The 23,983-nt window shown below is 35.9% G+C and overlaps 1 protein-coding gene across 2 annotated transcripts in view; it reads right to left on the bottom strand.

Annotated features, from left to right (window-relative positions):
* Positions 1–23,983, bottom strand: part of RALGPS2 (Ral GEF with PH domain and SH3 binding motif 2) — a 152,832-nt gene that overhangs the window by 62,263 nt on the left and 66,586 nt on the right. For both annotated transcript variants that reach the window (XM_032393481.1, XM_032393482.1), the window contains exons 7-8: positions 19,408–19,500; positions 7,921–8,047 (exon numbers count right to left, since the gene is read on the bottom strand). In XM_032393481.1, coding sequence (XP_032249372.1) covers positions 7,921–8,047; positions 19,408–19,500 — 220 coding nt within the window. The remainder of the gene's footprint in view (positions 1–7,920; positions 8,048–19,407; positions 19,501–23,983) is intronic.

The raw sequence follows: 23,983 nt of genomic DNA, 5'->3' as shown, positions 1-23,983 counted from the left end.
CTAAGAAACCAGATCATAAGACAAAATAAAGAAAAATTAAGGTGAGGATATTCATGGTAGGAATTTCAGCCAAATGAGGATCTTCTGAGAGATTAAATAGGTCACTTGTGGACACAGGTTACCTAGGAATAAAGACATGGTTGCCCTACCTTCAGTAAGACTGAACTGTAACCTTGGAGCTGGGTTACAAAAGGATTCAGTTATTTTTAATAAATGAAATGAAACTTATCCCAAGAATGATTTAGACTCTACTCTGTACTCAGTGGGAGATACCATCTATGTCTAGGCAACTTGGCATCTCTGACATAGACTTTAAAAACTTAAGATTTTGAATAATGCCAGTATTAGACAATGCCTTGAAATTCAGTAGGTATCTACAAATAAACTTATCCTCAGGCTCCAAGCCTGGTAGAGTATAACAAGCAAATTTTCAGTCTAGTGCTCACTTGACTCTATGAGTCATGATATGAGAATGCTAATTCTTCTAGTGTTGTATTTCTTAGGACTCCTACTGGTAATAATATAATAAGTGTATAAAAACTTCTGAAATTATGAAAATGTTCAAAATTACTTATAAACCTGTACTAATATGATTTTTATATACTTAGTAGTAAGTTAAAGATTATACCCTAACAAAATTATAGTCTTTTTAGTGTCTATGAAAGATAACCAAGTTAGAAAAGAATGATTCCACTTACAATGCCCAAGTCCCCTCCCCCTCCTTCCCTAAAGCCATCTAAAAACAAGTTCACTTTTTAATTTTATCAGTGGGAGGGCGCCTGGGTGGCTCAGTTGGTTGGGCGACTGCCTTCGGCTCAGGTCATGATCTTGGAGTCCCGGGATCGAGTCCCGCATCGGGCTCCCTGCTTGGCAGGGAGTCTGCTTCTCCCTCTGACCCTCCCTCCTCTCATGCTCTATCTCATTCTCTCTCTCAAATGAATAAATAAAATCTTTAAAAAATAAAAAAAATAATAATAATTTTATCAGTGGGAGTAATAGTTATTAAGTTGTAATTCTATAGATAATTATAGGAAAGACTTGACAAATGAACTCAAAATTTTAATTTCAATACAGATACCCAAAATATTAATATCATTCCCTAATGCTTTCTTTGAACTATAAATGAAATAGTTATAATGCATATCTTTATAGCAAGTCAATTTAACCTCCCTTGTCTCAGTTTCTTCACTATTAAAATATGAATAATAATAGTATCACTTACCTTATAAAATTGTTAAGAATTAGATAATTTATGTAAAACAGAGTTGGGCATACAGGATTAAGTGCTGAATAAATGTCAGTTACTAAGATTTTTATTATTCTTTTCCTGTTAAGGTTTGCTCAAAAAATTACAAAATGTTTTTACTGAAACATCAACAAGCAGAAATGCCACTGGCAAAGCTGCTGGAATGGGGCGGGGGGGGGGGGGGAGTCCGACTCTGTTTATGATTAAAATGCAGATCCGTCTAGCTGCTACACATTATTTTTAAGGTAAAAGCTCTTAAATAAAGACTATGAACAGGGTAAAGAAATTAATGCAACCCTAGCCCCAGCCTTTTTATATCACAAGTCCTCAAGTGATCTACAGTAAACCAGAAAATTACCATTAAAGAATGTTCGAGGAATTTTAGATATATAAAAAAGAATGAGGGCAAAAAGGATATAAGTGAGGTAACGGAAAATGCAGATGTAATTTTGGCTAAAGAAAAAGCTAGGGCTAGCTGCCATTTGGTCAGAGCTCATTCTCGGGATTCAAAAGAAAGTGACTGAACATGCTTTATTGCTGTTTTAGAATACAATATATAATCTAGTGAGAAGAAGAAGGTAAAGTACTCCATGGTGTATATTATCTACAAATCAAACCAAAGAAAGGAAAAGGGAATAAAAGTCTTGAAATATCAAAAGCCAGTGATATTTTTGGACCATTAGACATTTTTGAGACCCAGTGTCGGAACCTTTTATATGTTTAAGCAAGTAAAACTCTACCAAAGGAGAATAGGAAAACTCATTAATTTCCACAGAGCTGCAGACAGCTTTGGATTTTGTCAAAATTACCTGAATAAAAATATGGATAAAAACCTAGTATTTTTGAAAAGTATTTGTACACGGGTTAGTAGAAATTTCTAAAACTAAAGTAAAATAGGGACGCCTGGATGGCTCAGTCGGTTAAGTGTCTGCCTTAGGCTCAGGTCATGATTCTAGGGTCCTGGGATTGAGTCCCGCATCAGGATCCCTGCTCAGTGGGGAGACTGCTTCTCCCTCTCCCTCTGGTGCTCCCCCTGCTTGTGCACACGTGCACTTTCTCTCTTTCTCTCTGTCAAATAAATAAATAAATAAAATCTTTAGAAAATAAAAAAATAAAGTAAAATAGAGAACTGTATCCTACTAAGAGATCAAGATAGGTTAAAACTACTGAAAAATAAAAGAGGATCAGATGAAATCAGAAGATCATTGTTAGTTTAGGTATGCTTTCTTTAAACATTTCATTAGGTGTGATGAGGACACCACTAACAAGGCCTGGCAATGAAATGTACTACTTCCACGACATAGGAGAGAGAAGAGATTATTCACAAGGTAATGATGTCAATCTGAGCCTCTGGTATTAAAGAGATGTTAACTCCCATAAGGGCAGGGACAAAGTCCGTTTTGTGGCACCAACCATACTGCTGACCAGATACTTGTTGGCCAGCTCATATACCAAAAGAAAACTGGGGTGGGTAGGAAGCTGATGTATACTAAACTGCCTCATTAATAAATCTATTGTATTTAAAACAATAAAGTTACTGGAGCAATGAGAAGAGCCAGAAAGGGATCATTAATTAATTCAACCAATAAATAGTAAGTGCCTACTTTTGTTCTAGATGCTAAGGATAAAGCCTTGAACCAAGAGATAAGAGCTTATACTCTGCCAAGGGAGAGAAAGATGAATGAAACATCATAGTGAAAATAAAATGGTGCTTTTCAGAATCAAGAATGGAGGGGACACGATATTACAGAAGATTATAAGGACAGCTTTTCTTTTCTCAAAAAAAAAAAAAAAAGGCCAATTATGAATATCTAACAAATCAAAAATTAAAGTGTGTGTGTGGGGGGGAGGGAGTCTCTTACAAGAGTGAGAGGAGTCACACCTAGACACATCAAAACAATGTACGCATGTACTACAGAAAGGCAGGAGATTTTACAGAAACTTCTTTGCTTCTACTTGATCAAAAGCAATAAAAAGAACTACAACAATTATTTATTTCTGTTGTTTTTAAAATATGCTTTCTTTCCCAGAAAACATCCTAAGCTTGTTAAGCTACTGCTTTTTCCCCAAACTACATGAATAAAGTAGAAATGAGGCTAGGATATGCACACAAAAGAATATTTATTTTTCATACAACTAAATTTTTATTTTTGCACAACATTCTATTTTTCTCTCTCCAGCAAAGCAAAACTTCCCACACCAAATTCTTCAATAAGCCCCTTAAGATTTTTCTCCAATGACAAGAACAAATGAGTGCTGTTAATAATTTTCAGATTTAAAGCAACAATTCTCATATAAAACAATTTTTTCCTTGAGATTTGCCAAACTATTCCTCTCCAGAAATACTGCATCCTTATTCTAAGAATTTTTCACTATATTGTCCAGGCTGACTAATTTTTACCTTGAATGCAAACCAACAGAAGAGACAATTTTTCAAGGGACGATGAGTTGAAAGCCAAGAAAACATTTTTACTTCTTATAATTTAATCCACATTGAATTGTAGATAAATTTGGCAGTATCAAACTAAGAGTTCTGTCAGCATATAAACTGCCACCTCCTTTTTAAAGCTTCTCTAAGAATGGCTGGTTTTGGTCATAATGCTTAGAAGCAAAAACACCCTAAGTTTGGATTCCATCTCTCATGTTAACAAACAGATGATTTGCCTTCACCTTTTCACTGTGTACTAGAGATTCTTTCTGTTGATACACTCTTTCCATAAGAACCTTTGCACCATAAGGGATAAAAGGTGGCATTATGCAAATTTTGTATACTGAGGAGAGATAGTTAAATAGAAGCTACCAGTATGCATAACGAGTACCATCTTTCTGACATCTTCAGGGCAAGTTCTGTCCTATCCAACAGCATCTTGTAAATGTTGACATTTGTGGCAACTGCACTAGTTTCCTAAGAGTGGGAAAGGATTCCGAAAACAAGACAACTTAAATATAAAAACCACAGTCCTCATCAATTTTAAATTAGAATAAAATATGAAAAAAGCAAATATTAACATGACATAAACTGTTGTTTAGTCTTCATTCTTTAAAACACTTCAGTATTAAAGATCAGGAATGAAAAAACAAACCAGCTGCGTAAGATATTAAATCAAGCAGTCAAAAAGTTGTATAAATTGAATATGCTTCACATTTTCTTAGAAAAAGCATGTATATTTTGGAAGATGGAATGCATTTAATCTCAAGGTTTGCTGTACAACAAAACTGTCACTACATTAAAAGGATTATTTTCATGATGGAAACAAACGGAGTCATAATAACTTATCTAACAAACGTTAAGTTTTCCTTTCTCCAGTCTACCAAAAGTATATATTGCCAAATGTTCCACAATTATCTCACAATCTCAGATGCTTATTTACAAACTAGCACCGGGATGAACTATTACATGAAGACTACCAACATTAAAATTATGTAGATGCTAAAAAGTATGTTCTATTTTAACTTCAGTTCTTTGCCATTTTTTCCCCTTTCGGTTTCTAATTCTTGGATAACTCTCAGAAACACGAATCTCATTTCATTAGGCGACATGAAAATTAGAGGATAATCCCAGTAAAAAACCTAGGTTTTCAGTGTGGTGGAATGGCATAGATAATGCTACACCATGCTCACTGGAAGACTAAGTGAGGAGATTATGATAGGTTTAGAGGAAGGAGGAAGGATGACGAAGTTACTTCTAAACACGCTGAATTAGAGTTACCTACAGACATCTCATCCAATTGGTATTTGATATCTAAAATGTTACTAGGCACTGGGAATTGCTAGACAGCTGGATGTACCGGAACTGGTAGGCTAGATCTGGGATTGAACTGGGTGAATTATGGAAGAAGTCTGAATGAGACCACTCCAGAGAGTACAGCATAAGTAAAAGCAGTGCACTGAGACTTTCAGAAGAATAGATGTAAAAAAAAAATGCAGAGAAACAGGACTCAATAAAACAAAAGCCAGAAAGTAAAGGTAAACCAAGAGAATGGTGCTACTCCTGGAAAATTTCAAGAAACAAGTAACTACCATAAACCTCACAAAATTAATATGAGGTTTCAGAAATACCTACCAGACTTTTTTTTTTTTTTAAGATTTTCTTTCTTTATTTGACAGAGGGAGACACAGCGAGAGAGGGAACACAAGAGAGGGAGTGGGAGAGGGAGAAGCAGGCTTCCCACTGAGCAGGGAGCCCGATGTGGGGCTCAATCCCAGGACCCTGGGATCATGACTTGAGCCGAAGGCAGATTCTTAACGACTGAGCCACCCAGGCACCCTCCTATCAAACATTTCAACTAGGACATCAATGGTGACCTTATTGGGAACATTTCTATGACTGAAGAGGGAGACAACCACATGCTGAGCAAAAGAAAACAGCAAGAAAAGGAGAAAGGAATAGGGTACTTTTTTATTAGCTTAGGTAAATAGTGAGAAGGAAGAGTCTGGGGCATGAGAACATATAAAATGAAAGTGAACTGAAGAGAGAAGTAGTCAACCATTGGAGACCAAACTGAAGATACAGGAAAGATAATGGTTCTAATATTTTCTCCAAATCAACTTCTGCACCTCAGTATTTGCCTCATTTGCTTTAACTAACAGGAATATCACTGTGTTTGTTTCAGGTACCAAGGCTGGGAGAAAATAGGTATACTCTCTAATAGACAACAACCTTTCCAGATTCCACTAAATTCCAATCATGCTGGTGGTTTCCTCCCCTTCTCTCTGTTTCTTCTCTACATACATGACAGGGCAAATATGTATGCACACGCACAGACAACTTCAAATCCTGTACTGAAGTCTCTGCTGTGGAAAAATGTAAAGCAGACTCCTGAACTAGACATCATGGCACCAAGATTTATATTCATTTGCTCATTTTCAACAAAAAAGAACCTTTATCTCCTTTTCTAAAAGATGCATAATTGTGGAATTTGAGAAAAACATTTCTGTGAGAAACAAATACGATCACAGAATCAGTCAATTTTGGAAAGAGAATTTAACAGAGACAACTGGAAAGACTTCAGAATGCAGATCGGTCAGTAACTTGGTCTTAGGACTATTAAGTCAAGCCTTCCACCTTCTGGACCTTAATTTTCTAAATTATAAAATAAGTGAATAGAAGAAATCACCATGGTTCCATCCAGCCTAAAGAAGAACATGATTCTGGTCCTTTGTGTGCTATTTCCAGGTAAGGAGAACCAAGGCTCAAAGAAAACAATTCAATGACTTGAAAAGTTAATACAGAAGAGCCATTCTGGAATTGAGGGTTGCTGATTCTCAGTCTAATGTTCTTTAAGTTATAAAAAGTTTATGTTCTTACAGAGTATGAAGATATTGATGATTTTTTTAAAAATCCTCTATTCTTCCTCACCCCCAATGACATTTTCAAGAATGGGCACAGCCAAGGCCATGGTGAAAAGTTGAGCACATGCAGAAAGTTTCTCCTAACATCTAGCTTACAGCCTCTCTGATCAGAGTCATGTGTACTATGGCCCTATACTGTTTATCAAAGAAACGACACAGTATTCTGCTTTGTAGTGGCCATTATCCATGCTGTGCTTGGGATAGTCTGCCTTCAACCAGAATGCACAACATTCCCTATTTTCACTGGAATCCTATGATGTTCTACTTCTAGTGAGTTCTTCTCTGAAAAACTAAGGCTGATGCTCTAATGCAGCTGAATGAAAGTATTCTCAATTGCCTCTGTCTCTACTTTGTCTTCTAGTCACTGGTATCATAAAGACCTCAAAGACAACACTGAGACATTTAAACAAGTAACAGATTTCTCAATTACATACAAAAATAGTTACTGTGAAATCCAGTGTGAGTAATTACATGAAGACCATGGAGATAGAGGACAAAAAGGGTTATTAGAAACAACTCTATCATTTGATTACTCTCTGCACAGGATCAAATCAATTTATCTTAATATATGCTAGGCATATATCATATAGAGTACTTTCTGTATTTAAACTTACATGCACATTTTAAAATGGGCCATATGAGACTTCATTCAAACACCTAACAAAGCATTATTCCTTTTTTGTTGAAAATAAACTTATACTGTATTTGGTTAAACACTTCTTAGAATTTATAAGCACTGTAAAATATATAATAAGGAGATAAAGTCTTAGTGAAATGATATATAAAGTACACATTTGGTTGTCTCAGCACTTAGCTAAATTTTCACAGCTGAATAACTTACACCACCCACGAAAACAATACCAACATTCATTGAGACTACTTTTCATAACTCACCCTAAGAGATCTGCCAACTATATAAAATAATAGGAACTCATGATATTGAAAATAAATTCAATAAATCTTTCGATCAATTTCTTTAGTTAATGTTAAATGTTTTTGCAGCATTTAACTTCATTGCACACTATTTCACTCTTTAAAAGCATTACTAAAAGAGCTAAAACGTATTATTTTTCCACTGTCCATCTTTAAGAAAAAATGATAGCCTATGAAAAACCTTAAGGGCAAAAGGCTAATTTAATATGAAAATACATTCCAGGTAACAAGGTAACATATTTCTTTACTCAATTTTTTAAACTTAACAGTCTTGCAGTAATTTCGTTAAAGGATATACACACTTTTAAAATATCTTGGATTTTATGTAAATTACTGATTAATCAAGACAGAACAACTGGGCATAATGAACACACAGTGACATTACTCACCTAAATAGGGAATGCAAGGCGTCATCTTTAAGCTACTTATATAGTCTCTTAGTCTTTTGTAATTATCTTCTTTACTCATTACATATTCTAATTTTTCAAAGGTAGTTTTGTCTTTTCGACTTAGTAACTAAAAAACAAACAGAAAAGTCTAAGTTATTCCAAAATTCCATTTTATTACAGCAAAGACTTGAAGCTATATTTACTACAAATTTAAATTTCAAAGTTATACCTTCTTCAGTTATACTTCACTAGTGTATAAATAAAACAAAATCAGACATGTCTATTAAAATAATAACCCCAGGGGTGCCTGGGTGGCACAGTCAGTTAAGCGACCAACTCTTGGTTTTAGCTCAGGTCATGATCTCAGCACCATGATCGAGCCCTGCATCGGGCTCTGTGCTCAGCACAGAGTCTGCTTGAGATTTTCTCTTTCTATCCCTCTGCCCCTCCCACTCGTGCTGTCTGTAAAAATAAATAAATCCACATTTTATAAAATATAATATCCTTTGTTGTACATAAAATCATTAACTAAGAAGTAAATAATAATACATTATTTCTCATCTTCACTATTTTATTTTTAAATTTTTTAAAAGATTTATTAATTTGTCAGAGAGAGAAAGAGAGAGCACAAGCAGGGGGAGCAGTAGAAAGAGGGAGAAGCAGACTCCCCGCTGAGCAGGGAGCCCGACGCGGGACTCGATCCCGGGACTCCAGGATCATGACCTGAGCCGAAGGCAGTCGCTTAACCAACTGAGCCACCCAGGCGCCCTCATCTTCACTATTTTAAATGGTTGAACAATTTTTGTTGATCATTTTCCTAACTTAAAATAATCACATATTCATATCCAGCTCAAACGTCCAAATATTTTAATACACTGTCCCCTGCCTCCTCAAAGATAAAGATCATTCTTGCATAATCATTAAGAGATAAATACTGAATTTTGTGGTTTCAGTAACAATTTTTCTTGGCTAGTCCTAACAATAACCATAAAACTGTGATTCACATTTTTGGATTTTTAACAAGACATTTTTTCTTTGATCCTGTTCATCAGTGCTATATCACATACAGTTGAACAATCAACAGAAATTGTTTTAGGAAGATTAAGGGGTAGATTTGCAGTGACTGTCCTTTGAGGAAAATGAAGACAATCAAGGGGAATAAAAGAAAAGTAAGGTCAATTACCCAAAATGGTATTAACTACGTGTTATTTCTTGTGTTATTGATTTCAGCCATTCTGACAGGTGTGATACCTCATTGTGGTTTTGATGTGCATTTCCCCAGTGATCAGTGATGTTGAGCAACTTTTCATGTTGGCTGTCTGCACGTCTTCTTTGGAAAAAGGTCTAGTCAGGTCCTCTGCCCATTTTTAAATTGGATTTTTTTTTGCTGTTGAGTTGTATAAGTTCTTTATATATTTTGGATATTAATCCCTTCTCAGAACTATCATTTATAAATATATTCTTCCATTCAATAGGCTTTTTATTTTGTTGATGGTTTCCTTTGCTGTACAGAAACCTTTTATTTTGGTATAGTCCAAAAAGCTTAATTTTGTGTTTGTTTCCTTTGCCAAGGAGACATATCTAGAAAAATGTTCCTACAGCTGATGCAAAAGAAATTACTGCCTATATTTTCTTCTAGGAATTTTATGGTTTCAGGTCTCACATTTAATCCATTTTGAGTTTATTTTTGTGTATGGTATAAGAAAGCGGTACAATTTCATTCTTTTACATGCAGCTGTCCAGTTTTCCCAACAACATTTGTTGAAGAGAGTGTCTTTTTCCCATTGTATATTCTTGCCTCCTCTGTCTTAGATTAATTGGCTATACAAGCATAGGTTTATTTCTGGACCTTATTCTGTTCCATTGATCTATGTGCCTATTTTTGTGCCAGTAACATATGTTTTGATTACTACAGCTTTGTAGTATATCTTGAAATCTGGGATTGTGATGCCTCCAGCTTTGTTGTTCTTTTTTCAAGAATGCTTTGACTATTTGGGGTCTTTTATGGTTCCATACAAATTTTAGGATTATTTGTTCTAGTTCTGGTAAAAATGCTATTGGTATTTTGTGTTGGCAAGGATGTGGAGAAGAAGGAGTCCTCATGCACTGTTGGTGGGAATGGAAATTGGTGCAGCCACTGTGACATGGTATGAAAGTTCCTCAAAAAATTAAAAATCGAATTACTATATGATCCAGTAATTCCACTACTGGGCATTTAACCAACGAAAATGAAAAAACTAATTTGAAAAGATATATGCACTCCTTAAACATGTTTATTGCAGCATTATTTACAGTAGCTGAGTATGGAAACAACCCTGACAGATGAATGGGTAAAGAAGATGTGGTATATATAGCTATACAATGGCATATTACTCAGTCATAAAAAAGAATGAGATCTTGACATCTGCAATAGCATGGATGGACCTAGAGTGTATAATGCTAAGTGAAATAAGTCAAATAAAAGAAAGACAAGTATCATATGATTTCACTCATGTGTGGAATTTAAGAAACAAATGAACAAAGAAAAAAAGAGACCAAAACAAACAAACAAAAATCCTAAAAAAACAAAACCAGACTCTTAAATATAGAGAACAAACTGGTGGTTGCTAGGGGAGATGGGGGGGAATGGATGAAATAGAGGGAATTAAGAGAACACTTATCTTGATGAGCACTGAGAAATGTAAAGAATTGTTGAATCACTATATTGTACATCTGAAACTAATATAACACTGTATGTTAATTATACTTGAATTAAAAAAGGATATTTAAAAATATTAATTAAAAAATTCAGAAAATATGTTTTTAAGTATTTCAAAGACTCTGGAAAAACGTATTTTTTTCTTTAAACATATAGTTACTATTTCATTATGATGTAACAAACTTCACTTCATGTCATAAAATGTCATTTTTTTAACACACAAAATACACCCACCTATAATATGCTCATCTAATTCTATGAGGTTAACAGAAAATCTGAAGATTAATTTAGAGATGAGGAGACAGAGATTCAAAGTTGATCACAGGATTAGCAAGAAGCAGAACATACTAATACTCTCTCAGTTATCCACCCACAAAGGCACAGGTCCCTGTTTTTCAGTGTCTCAGTTTGGTTCTGGAGATAAGGAATATTCTGATGCCAAATCCACTACTCTTTATATATAGTATTACAAGGAGTACAACTGGGATTCATGTTGGAATTTATTTTTTCATGGGCTCCAAGATGCAGATTATTTTCAGATAATCTTTATCAGAAAAATGTCTGATCAGTATTCCTCCCTCTTTAAAACAAAAGATTTTAAGAAGTCTAAAACAGCAGTTGCATAATCTTTTGCTTGGCCCAGCTTCAACATACTTATTAGCATTTTCAAGATCAGGTACAAATCTCTGCTGCTACCTGTAAGTCCAACTATCCCTTTCTCTCCCACCTAACAGAGTATTTGGATGTGGAAAATACAGTGATGTGACATAGCAGGGGTAACAATAAACCTGTTCTTTTTTTCTTAATCCTTCAAAAACTTTGGTTCAATATCAGGAGAAACACAACTGATTTTACCACATCTGAAACACAAAACTGTAGTAAAGAACTACATGGTCTAATATGTATAAAAAGGGGCGCCTGGGTGGCTCAGTTGGTTAAGCGTCTGCCTTTGGCTCAGGTCATGATCTCAGGGTCCTGGGATCGAGCCCTGCGTCGGGCTCCCAGCTCGGTGGGGAGTCTGCTTCTCCCTCTCCCTCAGCCCCTGCCCCCTGCTTGTGCCTCTCTCTTGTGCTCTCTTTCTCTTTCTCAAATAAATAAAATCTTAAAAAAATACTATGTATAAAAATAACTTACATTTTGGAATTTTCACAATAATCAATAACCAGATTAAAAGGATTCAGTCTGGTGTGGGATAGCAGAGACTTGTTTCAGGAAGACTATTTACAGGAAGAGTATAGACAAAATAATTAATTAGATGTTAAAATAAGGTGTTTCCAATGATAGCTCAGAAACTCATCCAAAGCCCATGTACCAAAGCTATTATCTAAGAAGTCCTGATTTTCTTTTTCTCCTTTTCAAATCTTTTTCTGATGTTCCTAACGTTATCCCTATGATGTTACTTCACTATACTCTTCCCTCCAAAAAAGGGGAAAACAAAGTGGTTCACAAAGTTCCAACTCTCCATGTTTTAGGCACCACACTCTTCCTCTGGCTAAGAGCATGACAACCAGGGGCAAAGCTCTTCACATGTTCACTGGTGCATGAATGTGGGAACTCCAAATGTTCCTGGCCAGATCTCTACACCATGTTACCATAACAATCTACTTTGGGAAAATTTGAATGAATCCCTGTTCATGTCAGTCACCATATGAAATACAAGATTCCCAGATCACCCCTCATCACCTTGATTTGTATCCTCATAAATATGTATAAATGTGTTCATTTGCATAAATAAGTTATTTATCTTGAACCTTGGATGCAGATTAATTATAATCTTTTGTTCATGACACTCAATTATCATTAGTCCCTGATATGGCTTTCTTGTTAAATTGATTTATTCTTAAATTTTGTGACAAATACACATGCATTAATTTTCCTACCTAAGAACCATACACCAATAATACATCTACATATGCGCTCCTTTCATATCCAATTCCCTTGACTTTTTTTTTTTTTAAAGATTTTATTTTTTGAGAGAGAGAGAGCACAAGCGGGGGTGGGGGGGAAGCCGGATGTGGGGCTCAATCCCACGACCCAGAGATCACAACCTGAGCCAAAGGCAAATGCTTAACTAACTGAGCCACCAGGCACCCCACCCTCCTTGACTCTCTTTAAGTGTCCAGTAATCTCCCTCCCAAATTTTGTGTTTATCATTCTCTTAAATTTTCATTTTTGACTAAAGAATATCATCCTATTTTTATTTTTTTATTTTTTTAAAGATTTTATTTATTTATTTGACAGAGAGAGACAGCGAGAGAGGGAACACAAGCAGGGGGAGTGGGAGAGGGAGAAGCAGGCTCCCCACTGAGCAGGGAGCCCGATGCGGGGCTCGATCCCAGGACCCTGAGATCATGACCTGAACCGAAGGCAGACACTTAACGACTGAGCCACCCAGGTGCCCCTATCATACTATTTTTAATCTTTGGCTTTATTCATTCAATGTTCTGACACTGAAGTTTCTTTTTTTTTTTTAATTTTATTTATTTATTTGACAGAGAAAGAGACAGCGAGAGAGGCAACATAAGCAGGGGGAGTGGGAGAGGGAGAAGCAGGCTTCCCGCCGAGCAGGGAGCCCGATGCAGGGCTCGATCCCAGGACCCTGTGATCATGACCTGAGCCGAAGGCAGACACTTAATGACTGAGCCACCCAGGCGCCCCTGAAGTTTCATCCATAATGTTGTGTGTGGCTGTAGTTCACTCATTTTCACTGCTTCCCTATACATGTCTTCTTCTCTGAAGTACTATCATAATGCCTACTTTTCTATTTTTCTTATTTTTTCTTTTTTCTTTGTAAAATACATATGTATGTATATATGTGTATATATATGTATATTCTAGATGTAAATTCTTGATCAGTTACAACTGCTTCACATTATCTTCCCCCATCATTCTGGGGTTTCTTTTCAATTTTCTTTAAAATATCTTTTGATGAACAGAAATTCTTACTTTAATGTGGTAAAATTTTTTCATCTTTTCTTTCATTGTTTGAGGTTTTTCTATCTTATCTGAAATACCCTTACAGATTCCAAGTTGGAATCTATTCATACCAAGCCAGAGAGATATTAAGCTATTTTTCTCTTATAAAAGCTTCCCAATTTTTCATTTCACATAAGTCTTTAATTCATCTAACAATGACTTCTGAGGCTTCATTTTTTCCCCAAACTGATAACTTATTTCCCAGCTCCAATTAATAAACAGCCCGTCATTTCTCCACTGATTTACAATGCCACACTGTCATGTATCAGAGTTCTATAAAATCAATTATCTAGTTTTGGGTTCTTTATTCTGTTCCATTGTCTACATGGACATGTCTACACCTGCACTAACTGTACATTACCTAAATAATACAATACATCTTGATATCTGTTAGGGCAAGTGTCCAAGTCTCCAACCCCATTTTCTTCTTCAGAAATAACTTGGGCTATCCTGACCCTTTACATTTCCATGTAAATTTTATAAGCAATCTTGTCCCAGACTGGGACTTTGATTCAAGGTGCATATCATCTCTACATACATTTGGGGAGAACTGGCATCTTTAAACTTTCCTATCCATGACTAAGGGATATTGTTCCATCTATTTAGTTCTTCTTTAATGACTTCCTGTAAAGTTTTATAGTTCTCTGCATGTAAGTCTTGCATATACTTAAGGGTTGGTATTACAAATACACGGCAAAGAAAAAGAGAACCCAGCCCTTAGCCTTGAAAAAAAAAACAAAACACCTGTAAGGAAGAAGCTAATCAGTTAAATCACCTGTCATGGTCCTACTCTGGACCACTCACTCTGGGGATGGGCAATGTTTCATGGACTATACTTGGTCGGGTTTAAACCAAAGGCAAATTAAAGTATTCTGAGACCACTATTTGGGAAAAAAAAAAAGGTCTTGCTTGTATTATTCCATTTATTATTTGCTATTATATTTCTTTTATTGATATTGTAAATGGTGTCAAGTGATATTTTCAAATTGCTTCAAATACAATTGATTTTGTGTATTGTTTGTATATTCAGTCACCTTAATAGACCCTGTTTTTTTTAATTGTGGTAAAATATACATAACATTCACCATTTAACCATTTTCAAGTGTACACTTTATTCAAACAACCATCACCACCAACCATGCATGGATAGAACTCTTTTCATTTTCCCAAACTGAAACTCCACACCCACTGTACAATAACTCCTATTCTCCCCTCCTTTTGGCCCCTAGCAACCATCTTCTATTTTCTGTCTCTATGAATTTGATTACTCTTGGTACCTCATATAAACAGAAACATACAGTATCTGTCCTTTTATGTCTGGCTAATTTCACCTAGTATAACGTCTTCAAGATTCATCCATGGTGTAACATGTCAGAATTTCATTCCTTTTTAATGCTAAATAATATTCCACTCTATGTGTATACATTTTGTATATCCATTCATAGACCGTTTACACCTTTCCAACTGTACCTTCTGGGTCTCATGGCCCATCCTCTGCATAAGCCCCATCCTTAACCTTTCCTTTAAGCCTTCTCTTTCTTTTTTTGTAACATGAGCCTAGATTTGAGTTGGGTGCAATCCTGGCTCCTTGCTCTTCACAATTCTTTCCTCTCTACCATCCTCCAGCTTCTACTAAGTTCAAGCACTAGATCAATGCTGTCTGATTGAATTTTGTGTGATGAAAATGATCTATGTCTGTGCTGCCCAATACAATGTCCACTAGCCACACATGACTACTGAGTACTGGCAACATGGCTAGTATGAGTGAGGAACTAAATTTTAAGTTTAATTTGAATGATTTAAATTTAATACCCACATGTGGCTAGTGGTTACCATACTGGACAAGAGAGCACTAGATTATATCACTTATGTTTCTGTCATTAACAGAGCTACTAGTCATTTTTCCCATTGTATCTTAAAGGTGTTGGTAGTTGGAGAAAGAGTCCAAAAACCAACATTATTTTCCTATCTTGGTGACTGTTATCTTCACATAGATGATACTCTTACTACCCTGGTATCTCAGTTCCTTGACTTCTCTTCCATTCAATGATCTTACCTTTTACCACTCTCAGCCTCTACTACTCCCTTGGTTATCCTGAATCCAGTAAGTACTGACTGCACCAGAATTTCCAATCCAGTTACCAACACTACTTTTTCACTCTTCCTTCTCTCTCTCTTACTTGGGTTAAATTCCTTACCTATCACTAAAACAACTTGTACATTTACCCACTTTATCTCTTGTGCTATCCTTGACCCCTCTATGGTACAAACAAGCCTTAAAAAATTCCAACACTGATTAAATACAATTTTCATCATTACTCCAGGCTTATGCTGAGCACCTGCACCTGGTTAGAGAATACATGACTTCAATGACTGGTTTCACCTTAAATTCATGACCAAAAATCTCAATCATAAGGCCTACCATACCAAACCTACCCTGTTTCCCTAGTTAATTCATTCTCACACTCTTCTAAGATGACTTTCATCTGTTCTTCTTTCTTCAAACCTCTAACACCTCTCCCCCATCACTTTCAAATAATGACTCTGCTTTATGTAAGTCTTAAGAAACAAACATCAGAAGAATTTCTACAGAATCTCAACACCACATCTACCAACTTACCTGCATCTGTAACCAAATGCATCCCCTTCTCTACTGTTAACATGGATAAACTGTTCCTGCTCCACTATAGTACTGGATCAATTCCCTCCTGCCTGATCAAGGGTATTGCTAGAGTAACTTCTTGCTCTACCATTTTTCTTTCTATTAGGTCTTTGCACCAGCATACAAACATACTGTCCTGGCTCTCATTTCCAAAAACAAAACAAAATGCCACAAATCTTTTGTCTTACATTCCCCTCTAGCTGCCAGATTTCTCTGCAGCACCTCAACCTCGCCCTTTACGACAAAATTCCTCAAATGCATTCTCTATACTTGCTGTCCCATTTTTTTCTCCACATTCTCTCAAATCCAATCAGTTTTCACTCCACCACTATACTGAAACCACTCTTGGCAAGGTTGCCAATCCTCTCCAACTGCCATATCCAATGGCCATCTCAAAGTTCTCACCTTATTCAACTTCTTAGCAGCATCTGACACAGGTGATCACTCTTTCTTGAAACATTTTCATTACCTGACTGTGGAAAACTCCCACTGTGATATTTCCTCTGTTGATCCCTTATTTTTCCAATCTCTAAATCTTGGAGGCTTCCAGGGCTCTTCATCTGTACTTACGACTCAGGTGATCCTATCCAATCTCATGTTTTAAATACTATATTTATGCTGATGATAAAAAAAAAAAAATACATCTCTAGCTCCAACTCCTCCCTTACTCCAACTCCTCCCTTAAACTTGTACACCTAACTCTGACCTTACAGTTGCACATGGATATTTATCAGCCAACTCAAACTTGGTATGTGTAAAAGAGAACCTCCCTGCCCCACCACCAACACACTCCTTCCCTATAGTATCCCCAGAATATCAGTAAATAGCATCTCCCTTATCTGATTTGAGGTGACCTCTCTGGACTCATCTCCTACCATCAACTACTCCATAGCTTATTCCACTCTGTCAATACTGACCACCCTGCTATTCTTTGAAGGTTACCAGGGCCTTTGTATTGGCTATCACCTCTGCTTGAAATTCTCTTCTCCCAGATCTCCACACAAGTGCTTCTCTCAGTTCTTCCAGCTCTCTACCCAACTGTCACTTAACAGAGATTCTCTTACCATATACAGTTAATAATATGGGTTTGAACTAGGCAGGTCCACTTACACGTGAAGTTTTTATAGCACAGTACTGTAAATGCATAGTCTCTTCCTTATGACTTTCTTAATAACATTTTCTTTTCTCTATCTTACTTTATTGTAAGAATATAGTATATGATATACATAACATACAAAATACATGTTAATCAACTTTATGTTATTGGTAAGACTTCCAAGTCAGCAGTTGGCTATTAGTAGTTAAGTTTGGAGGGAGTCAAGTTTTACGTGGATTTTTGACTGTGCAGGGGGGTTGGCATCCCTAATCTCTGTGTTGTTTAAGGGTTGATTGTACTATATAAAATACTACCCTGTTTTCTCTTCTATCCCCTTTAATCTGCTTTATTTTTCTTCAGAGCATTCATCACTATTTATGATATATCATTTATTTATTTACAGCTTATCTTTTCCCAGTAGAATGTTAGCTGCATAAGAATGGGACTTTGTATCATTTACTGCTGTATGCCAAGCAGTTAGTGCCTGGCACAGTATAGACTATTTTAAATTTAATATAAACACTAAAGATTTTGGGGCGCCTGGGTGGCTCAGTTGTTAAGCGTCTGCCTTCGGCTCAGGTCATGATCCCAGGGTCCTGGGATCGAGCCCCACATCGGGCTCCCTGCTCAGCGGGAAGCCTGCTTCTCCCTCTCCCACTCTCCCTGCTTGTGTTCCTGCTCTCGCTGTGTCTCTCTGTCAAATAAATAAATAAAATCTTTAAAAAAAATAAATAAATAAACACTAAAGATATTATTCAGATTAATAATGAAACTGTTACTAAATAAAAAATTCTTTTCCATGCAAATACATGAGGGAGACAACAAAAATATCTTCAAAGAAAATAAAAATTAACTTGAGGAAAATGTATCTCATTTCTGAACCACAATATAAATCAGAGTATAATTCTTTTCCCTAAAACTTCAAAGATGGAATTCATTACTGTATATTTATAATCATTTCCATTCACCAGTGAAATTCAAATTCTAAGAAAAGAGAGAAAGGCCATCTTATTAAAAGGAATTTTTTTAAAGTAAGGAAACCCTTCACCCAGGTGCTTCTAAAATGCAAATAAAATATAAAGAGGATCATAAGCTCTTCCATATTAATGTCTTTCTTCTAATACAGAAAATCACCCTGGTTTTCATGAGAAACATCTGTCTCTTCAGATACGATGAAAAGTAAAAGCAATACTAGGCTAATTAAAAACAGTTATACTTTAGCCAGGAAAAAAAGAAGCTTTTAAAAGTTAGTCATCTCTTTATCACAGGATCCCAAGAATATAGTAATCCTTTGTATAAAATGTATTAAAATCATTCCTCCTTAACACCAAAGAATACTATTAAATAAGAACAGATTTAATCGGATATGAAATTTTACTTATATAAAATCTAAATGAAAAATACCTAGAAAGCTTGAGGCCAGTACCACGTCACTCAAATATGGAAGTACATAGATTTGCAGAAGTCAAAATTCACACCCTGACTGACCTTGTCAAAGTGATAGAACCAAATACAATTAACATATATCAGAATGTGCAGCAACACTGCATAATCCCATGTCAACTACCCAATTTTTCATTATTCCTGAGGGGAAAAAAATCTAAGTTTACTGACTAAAAGATAATGAAAATCTAAATAAGTAAATATTCTGAAAGTTGCAATTTAGATGTTCTCCTTGAACTTTGCAAAAGCTTAATCTTTACAAGATTAAATGCAAAAAAACTGCATTAAATGCAAAAATAAAAATTACACTTCCCCATCAGTAAACATGAAATGCTATGTTGTCAAAGATGCTTACACAGATTCTACAAAAATGATTTCCTAAATGGCAAAACCCAAGTACCAAGCTATAATTTACCCCAAAATTACCTGACAAGTCTAGTGTAACACTTGAGAGAGGAAAAAGCAGGTTTCAAAAAAAAAATAGAGTATAAACTAATTTAAAGGTCCTTATCTATTATAATATTAACCTTACTAAGAACTACAAAAGAAATAAATACATCTTTACTTCCAACAGGAAGTCTAACCCTTTCACTAACTAGGAAGATGACTTACCGCCCATGTTTTAGTCAACCTGAAGATTGGGGCACTCTGTAAGCCAGAAACCACTGCCATAAGTGCATGAAGGTTATTCAGCTCATACAGTTTCTGAAGATTTAAGAAAAAGGGGGAGGAGAGATAAAAAATAATGAGAATAAATATAAGAAAACTTTCGATTAACAAGTAAAATCTAGGCAATTGGTAGTGTTCTAGTACTTCTCACCCTCATCAGCAAGATTCGTCTTTAGTGTACCCATTATGTTTACAATAAGTTGATTTTAGCCCACAACAGAACTTCCACATTCTAACCTGGCATTGACCCCAAGCTCTGGGAACAAATCTACCTCTAGTTCAGGAATATATTAAGAAAACCAAAGTTATGGCTCAGTATCAAGTTTACCCAATATGATCATGCACCCCATTTTCTAGTAAGGAGTCTCCTTCCTTATACTGAAATACCAACCCCCTGCCTTATGATCCCAGTTTTAAGAAAGGGTCTGTGCCCAGGATCCTGATCTGGTTTTCTACTCAGTACCCTCATAATTCCAGGGTTAGGGTTCAAACTTGCTTTCCACAGTCCTTAATTCCCTTCTTCCTCCCACCCAAATCCTCTGATTCTCTGTTCTTCACTCATGCCACTCGCTTCCCAATACTAGACCTTGCTTTTTACAGTCTCCTTGCAAGACTCCTACCTAACATTAGGCTCCATCAGTTTGCCAAGAGATCTACTTGATATTTATTTATTTATGTATTTATTGCTAATTTCCCAGATTTCCTCATAATACCAGATGCTTACATCTTAATGGTCCTATCTGAAAATCATTTAGAATGGTCCTTGCCCACCACCAAGAGACTCCAAGGCAAAAATGCCTGTTTTGAACATTAGAGCTAAGGAAAGAGGAGGGTTTCTGTTTCTCTGGAGAACTCTGACCAATATATCACCTTAGCTCAGGTCTCAAAGAATTCCCATAAAGTTTCAAGAAATATGAACTCAACAGACTCAATTTAAAAAAATGGAAAATGAAAAAACATAAGGAACCAAGAATTTACAAATGGAGAACAATATCAGTTATTGGCCTCAAATAAAATGAAGATTAAATATGAAGATATTATCTAGAATGCAACATAAAAGAGTTTTTAAAAAATATGAAACAAAGGTTAAGAGACATGAAACATAGAGAAAAAAGGCCAACATTTATCTAGCTGGAGTTGCAGAAGAAGACGAAAAAAAGTAATGGTAGAAACAGTATCTGAGACATGATGGCTGATTATTTTCCTAGATTACTGAGAAGACATTAATTCCTAGGGTCAGGAAGCTCAAGGAATCCCAAGCAGAGTAAAAAACAAAAAACAAACACACAAAACTCTAAGTCTGGAATAGCATTTTTTTTTTCCTAAAGATTTTCTTTTTTTTGAGAGAGAGAGCAGGAGCAAGGGGGAGAGGGAGAAGCAGGCTTCCTGCTGAGCAGGGAGCCTGACGTGGGGCTTGATCCCAGGACCCTGAGATCACGACCTGAACTGAAGGCAGACGCTTAACCGACTGAGCCACCCAGGCACCACTGGAATAGCATTTTATAAGAACAAGGTGACATAAAGAGACTTCCAGGTTAAATAAAATAAAGATCACTTTAACAAAGGATTTTTAAAAATGGTGTCAGACCTCAACATCACTAATCATTAGGGAAATGCAAATCAAGGCCACAATGAGAGATCCTCTCATTTGGTCAGATTGGCTACTATCAAAAAAAAAAAAAAACACACCAAAAAAACCCCAAAATAACAAGCATTGGCAAGTATGTGGGGAAAACACTGCTCACACACTGCTGGTGGGACTATAAATTGATGCAGTCACTATGGAAAGCACTGTGGAGGTTCTTCAAAAATTTAAAAATAGAACTACCATATGATCCAGCAATTCTATTTTGGGTATTTATCCAAAGAAGATGAAAACACCAATTCAAAGAGATATATGCACCCCTATGTTCATTGCAGCATTATTTACAATAGCCATTATTTACAATGGAAGCAACCCAGTGCCCACTGATAAACAGACAAAGAAGATGTGGTATCTATGATACAATGCAGTCTTAGCCATAAAAAAAGAATGAAATCTTGCCATTTGTGATAACCTTGTTGGACATAGAAGGTATTATGCTAAGTGAAATAAATCAGAGAAAGACAAATACGGTATGATTTCACGTATATGTGGAATCTAAAAAACAAAACAAATGAACAAACAAAACAGAAACAGATTTATAGAAAATAAACTGTTGGTTATCAGAGGGAAGGGTTTGGGGGAGTGGATGAGACAGGCAAAGGCAATTAAGAGGTACAAACTTCCAGTTCTAAAGTAAGTAAGTCATGGAAATGTGACGTAAAAAATATTATAATAATTTTGTATGGTAACTAGACTTATCGAGATAATTTCATAATGTATAAAAACACTGAATCACTATGATGTACACCCGAAACTAGCAGGATACTGTATGTCAATTATACCTCAATTAAAAAATGGTGCCAGAATTATTATTCATATGAAAAATATGAATAGTAATCCATAATCCATACATACATAAAAATTTATTCCACATGGATTAAATACTCAAGTACAAAAATCAAAGCTATAAAACTTTCTTAAATTAGGTATGTTTAAATAAGACAAAATTAAAGATCAATAAGTTTGACTACTAAAGTTAAGAATAACTATATCAAAACATAACATGAAAAGTGGTAAGGCAAGTCAAAAATAGAATGATGCATATGAAAACATGTAAAAGAGAACTAGCATCTAGAGTTAAATAAAAAACTCTTACAAAAATCAATAAAAGACCAACACCATAATAGAAAATTGTTCAAAGATCCTGAACAGACATTTCAGGAGAGAAAACCTAAATGGCCAACACAGAAAAAAAAGTTCATTCTCATCACATTCAATGAAAGTTATCTAATTGTCATTTCTTTAAAGGTAATTTAACTGTTCTCTCTATATTTTAGTGCTTCAACCCCCACATGAGCACCTAGAGACTCCTACAAAGCAGTAGTGTTTATAACAACAAAAATTTCAAAACTATCCAAGCTAGAGTATATTGAAGAATTTGTGGTATATGCAAACAACAGAGCACTCTAAACAGAGATATACCCCGAAACCATTCAGTAACAGTGCTGAGTAAAAAAAAACCCAAGTTTTAAAAATATAAAAGTAATTAGGAAATGATTTAAACAAAATTGAAAAACATACAGTATATGATTCAGAAACACACACACATATATAAAACTATATAAGAAAAGCAAACAAAATTCTGGGCAATGGTTCCTTTTGTAGTGGGAGGGTAGGGGATCGCATATGAGGAGACCTATGGGAATTCAAAGAGGGCAGTGGGTACATGGATATCCACTTTATCATCCTTTTGATACCTTAAATCTACTTTATAAATTTTTTGTGTGTCTCTGTGATCAGTATTATGTATCAAACTTGATTTAGACTATGGTACCCAGTTATTTAATCAAACATTAATCTAGGTGTTGCTGTGGAGCCATTTTGTAGATATGGTTTACATCTATAATCAGTTGATTTTAATTAAAAGAGATTACACTTGATAATATGGTAGGCTGCATCTAATCAGCTAAAATGGCTTAAGAGACAAAAACTGAGAGAAGGGGGGCACCTGGGTGGCTCAGTTGGTTAAGCGACTGCCTTCAGCTCAGGTCATGATCCCAGAGTCCCGCGATCGAGTCCCACACTGGGCTCCCTGCTCAGCGGGGAGTCTGCTTCTCCCTCTGACCCTCCCCCCTCTCATGCTCTCTCTCAAATAAATAAATACAAATCTTTAAAAAAAAAAAAAAAACAAAACAACAAAAAAAACTGAGAGAAGAAATTCTGCCTCAAGACTGCACCTCCAATTCCAGCCTGAGTTTCTAGATTGTCCACCTGCCCTACAATCGATTTCACACTAGCCAGCCCCTTCCCCCAACTACTGGACCCAATTCCTTAATTTTTCTTTATATATTTTATATATATGTGTATTTATCCTCTCACTCTAGAGAACCCTAACTCATACAATCTACTAAAAGAAGAAAAAGACCTGCCTGTTTTATACAGACTGAATACAGAAGGCAGAGAGGCAGAATAGAGGGATTTAAGAGACGGTACACAACAAAAAAGGTTATGAACCTAGGGCTTGGGACGAAAGCAACCACTGTCAAAAATAACTTAGAGTCTGAACTGGAATTAAATGATTACTTGATGAGGAGGGTAACAGCAAGCCTGAAAGGCAGAATTTGGTTTCTTTTTTCTTTTTTTAAGATTATTTATTTATTTGACAGAGAGACACAGCGAGAGAGGGAACACAAGCAGGGGGAGTAGGAGAGGGAGAAGCAGGCTTCCCGCTGAGCAGGGAGCCCGATGCGGGGCTCGATCCCAGGACCCTGGGATCATGACCTGAGCCAAAGGCAGACGCTTAACAACTGAGCCACCCAGGCGCCCCTAGAATTTGGTGGTTTTGAATGGAATGTGCAAAGCACAAAAATACCAGGAAAAAATAAAACAAATTCAGACTTTATGGAGAAAAGACATGTATTTGTTAGCAAAACC

Source organism: Phoca vitulina, unplaced genomic scaffold (genome assembly GCF_004348235.1).
Source record: "Phoca vitulina isolate PV1807 unplaced genomic scaffold, GSC_HSeal_1.0 scaffold73, whole genome shotgun sequence".
NCBI lineage: Eukaryota > Metazoa > Chordata > Mammalia > Carnivora > Phocidae > Phoca > Phoca vitulina.
Note: the sequence above shows the minus strand (reverse complement) of the source record. Positions and strands in the feature narration are given on the sequence as shown.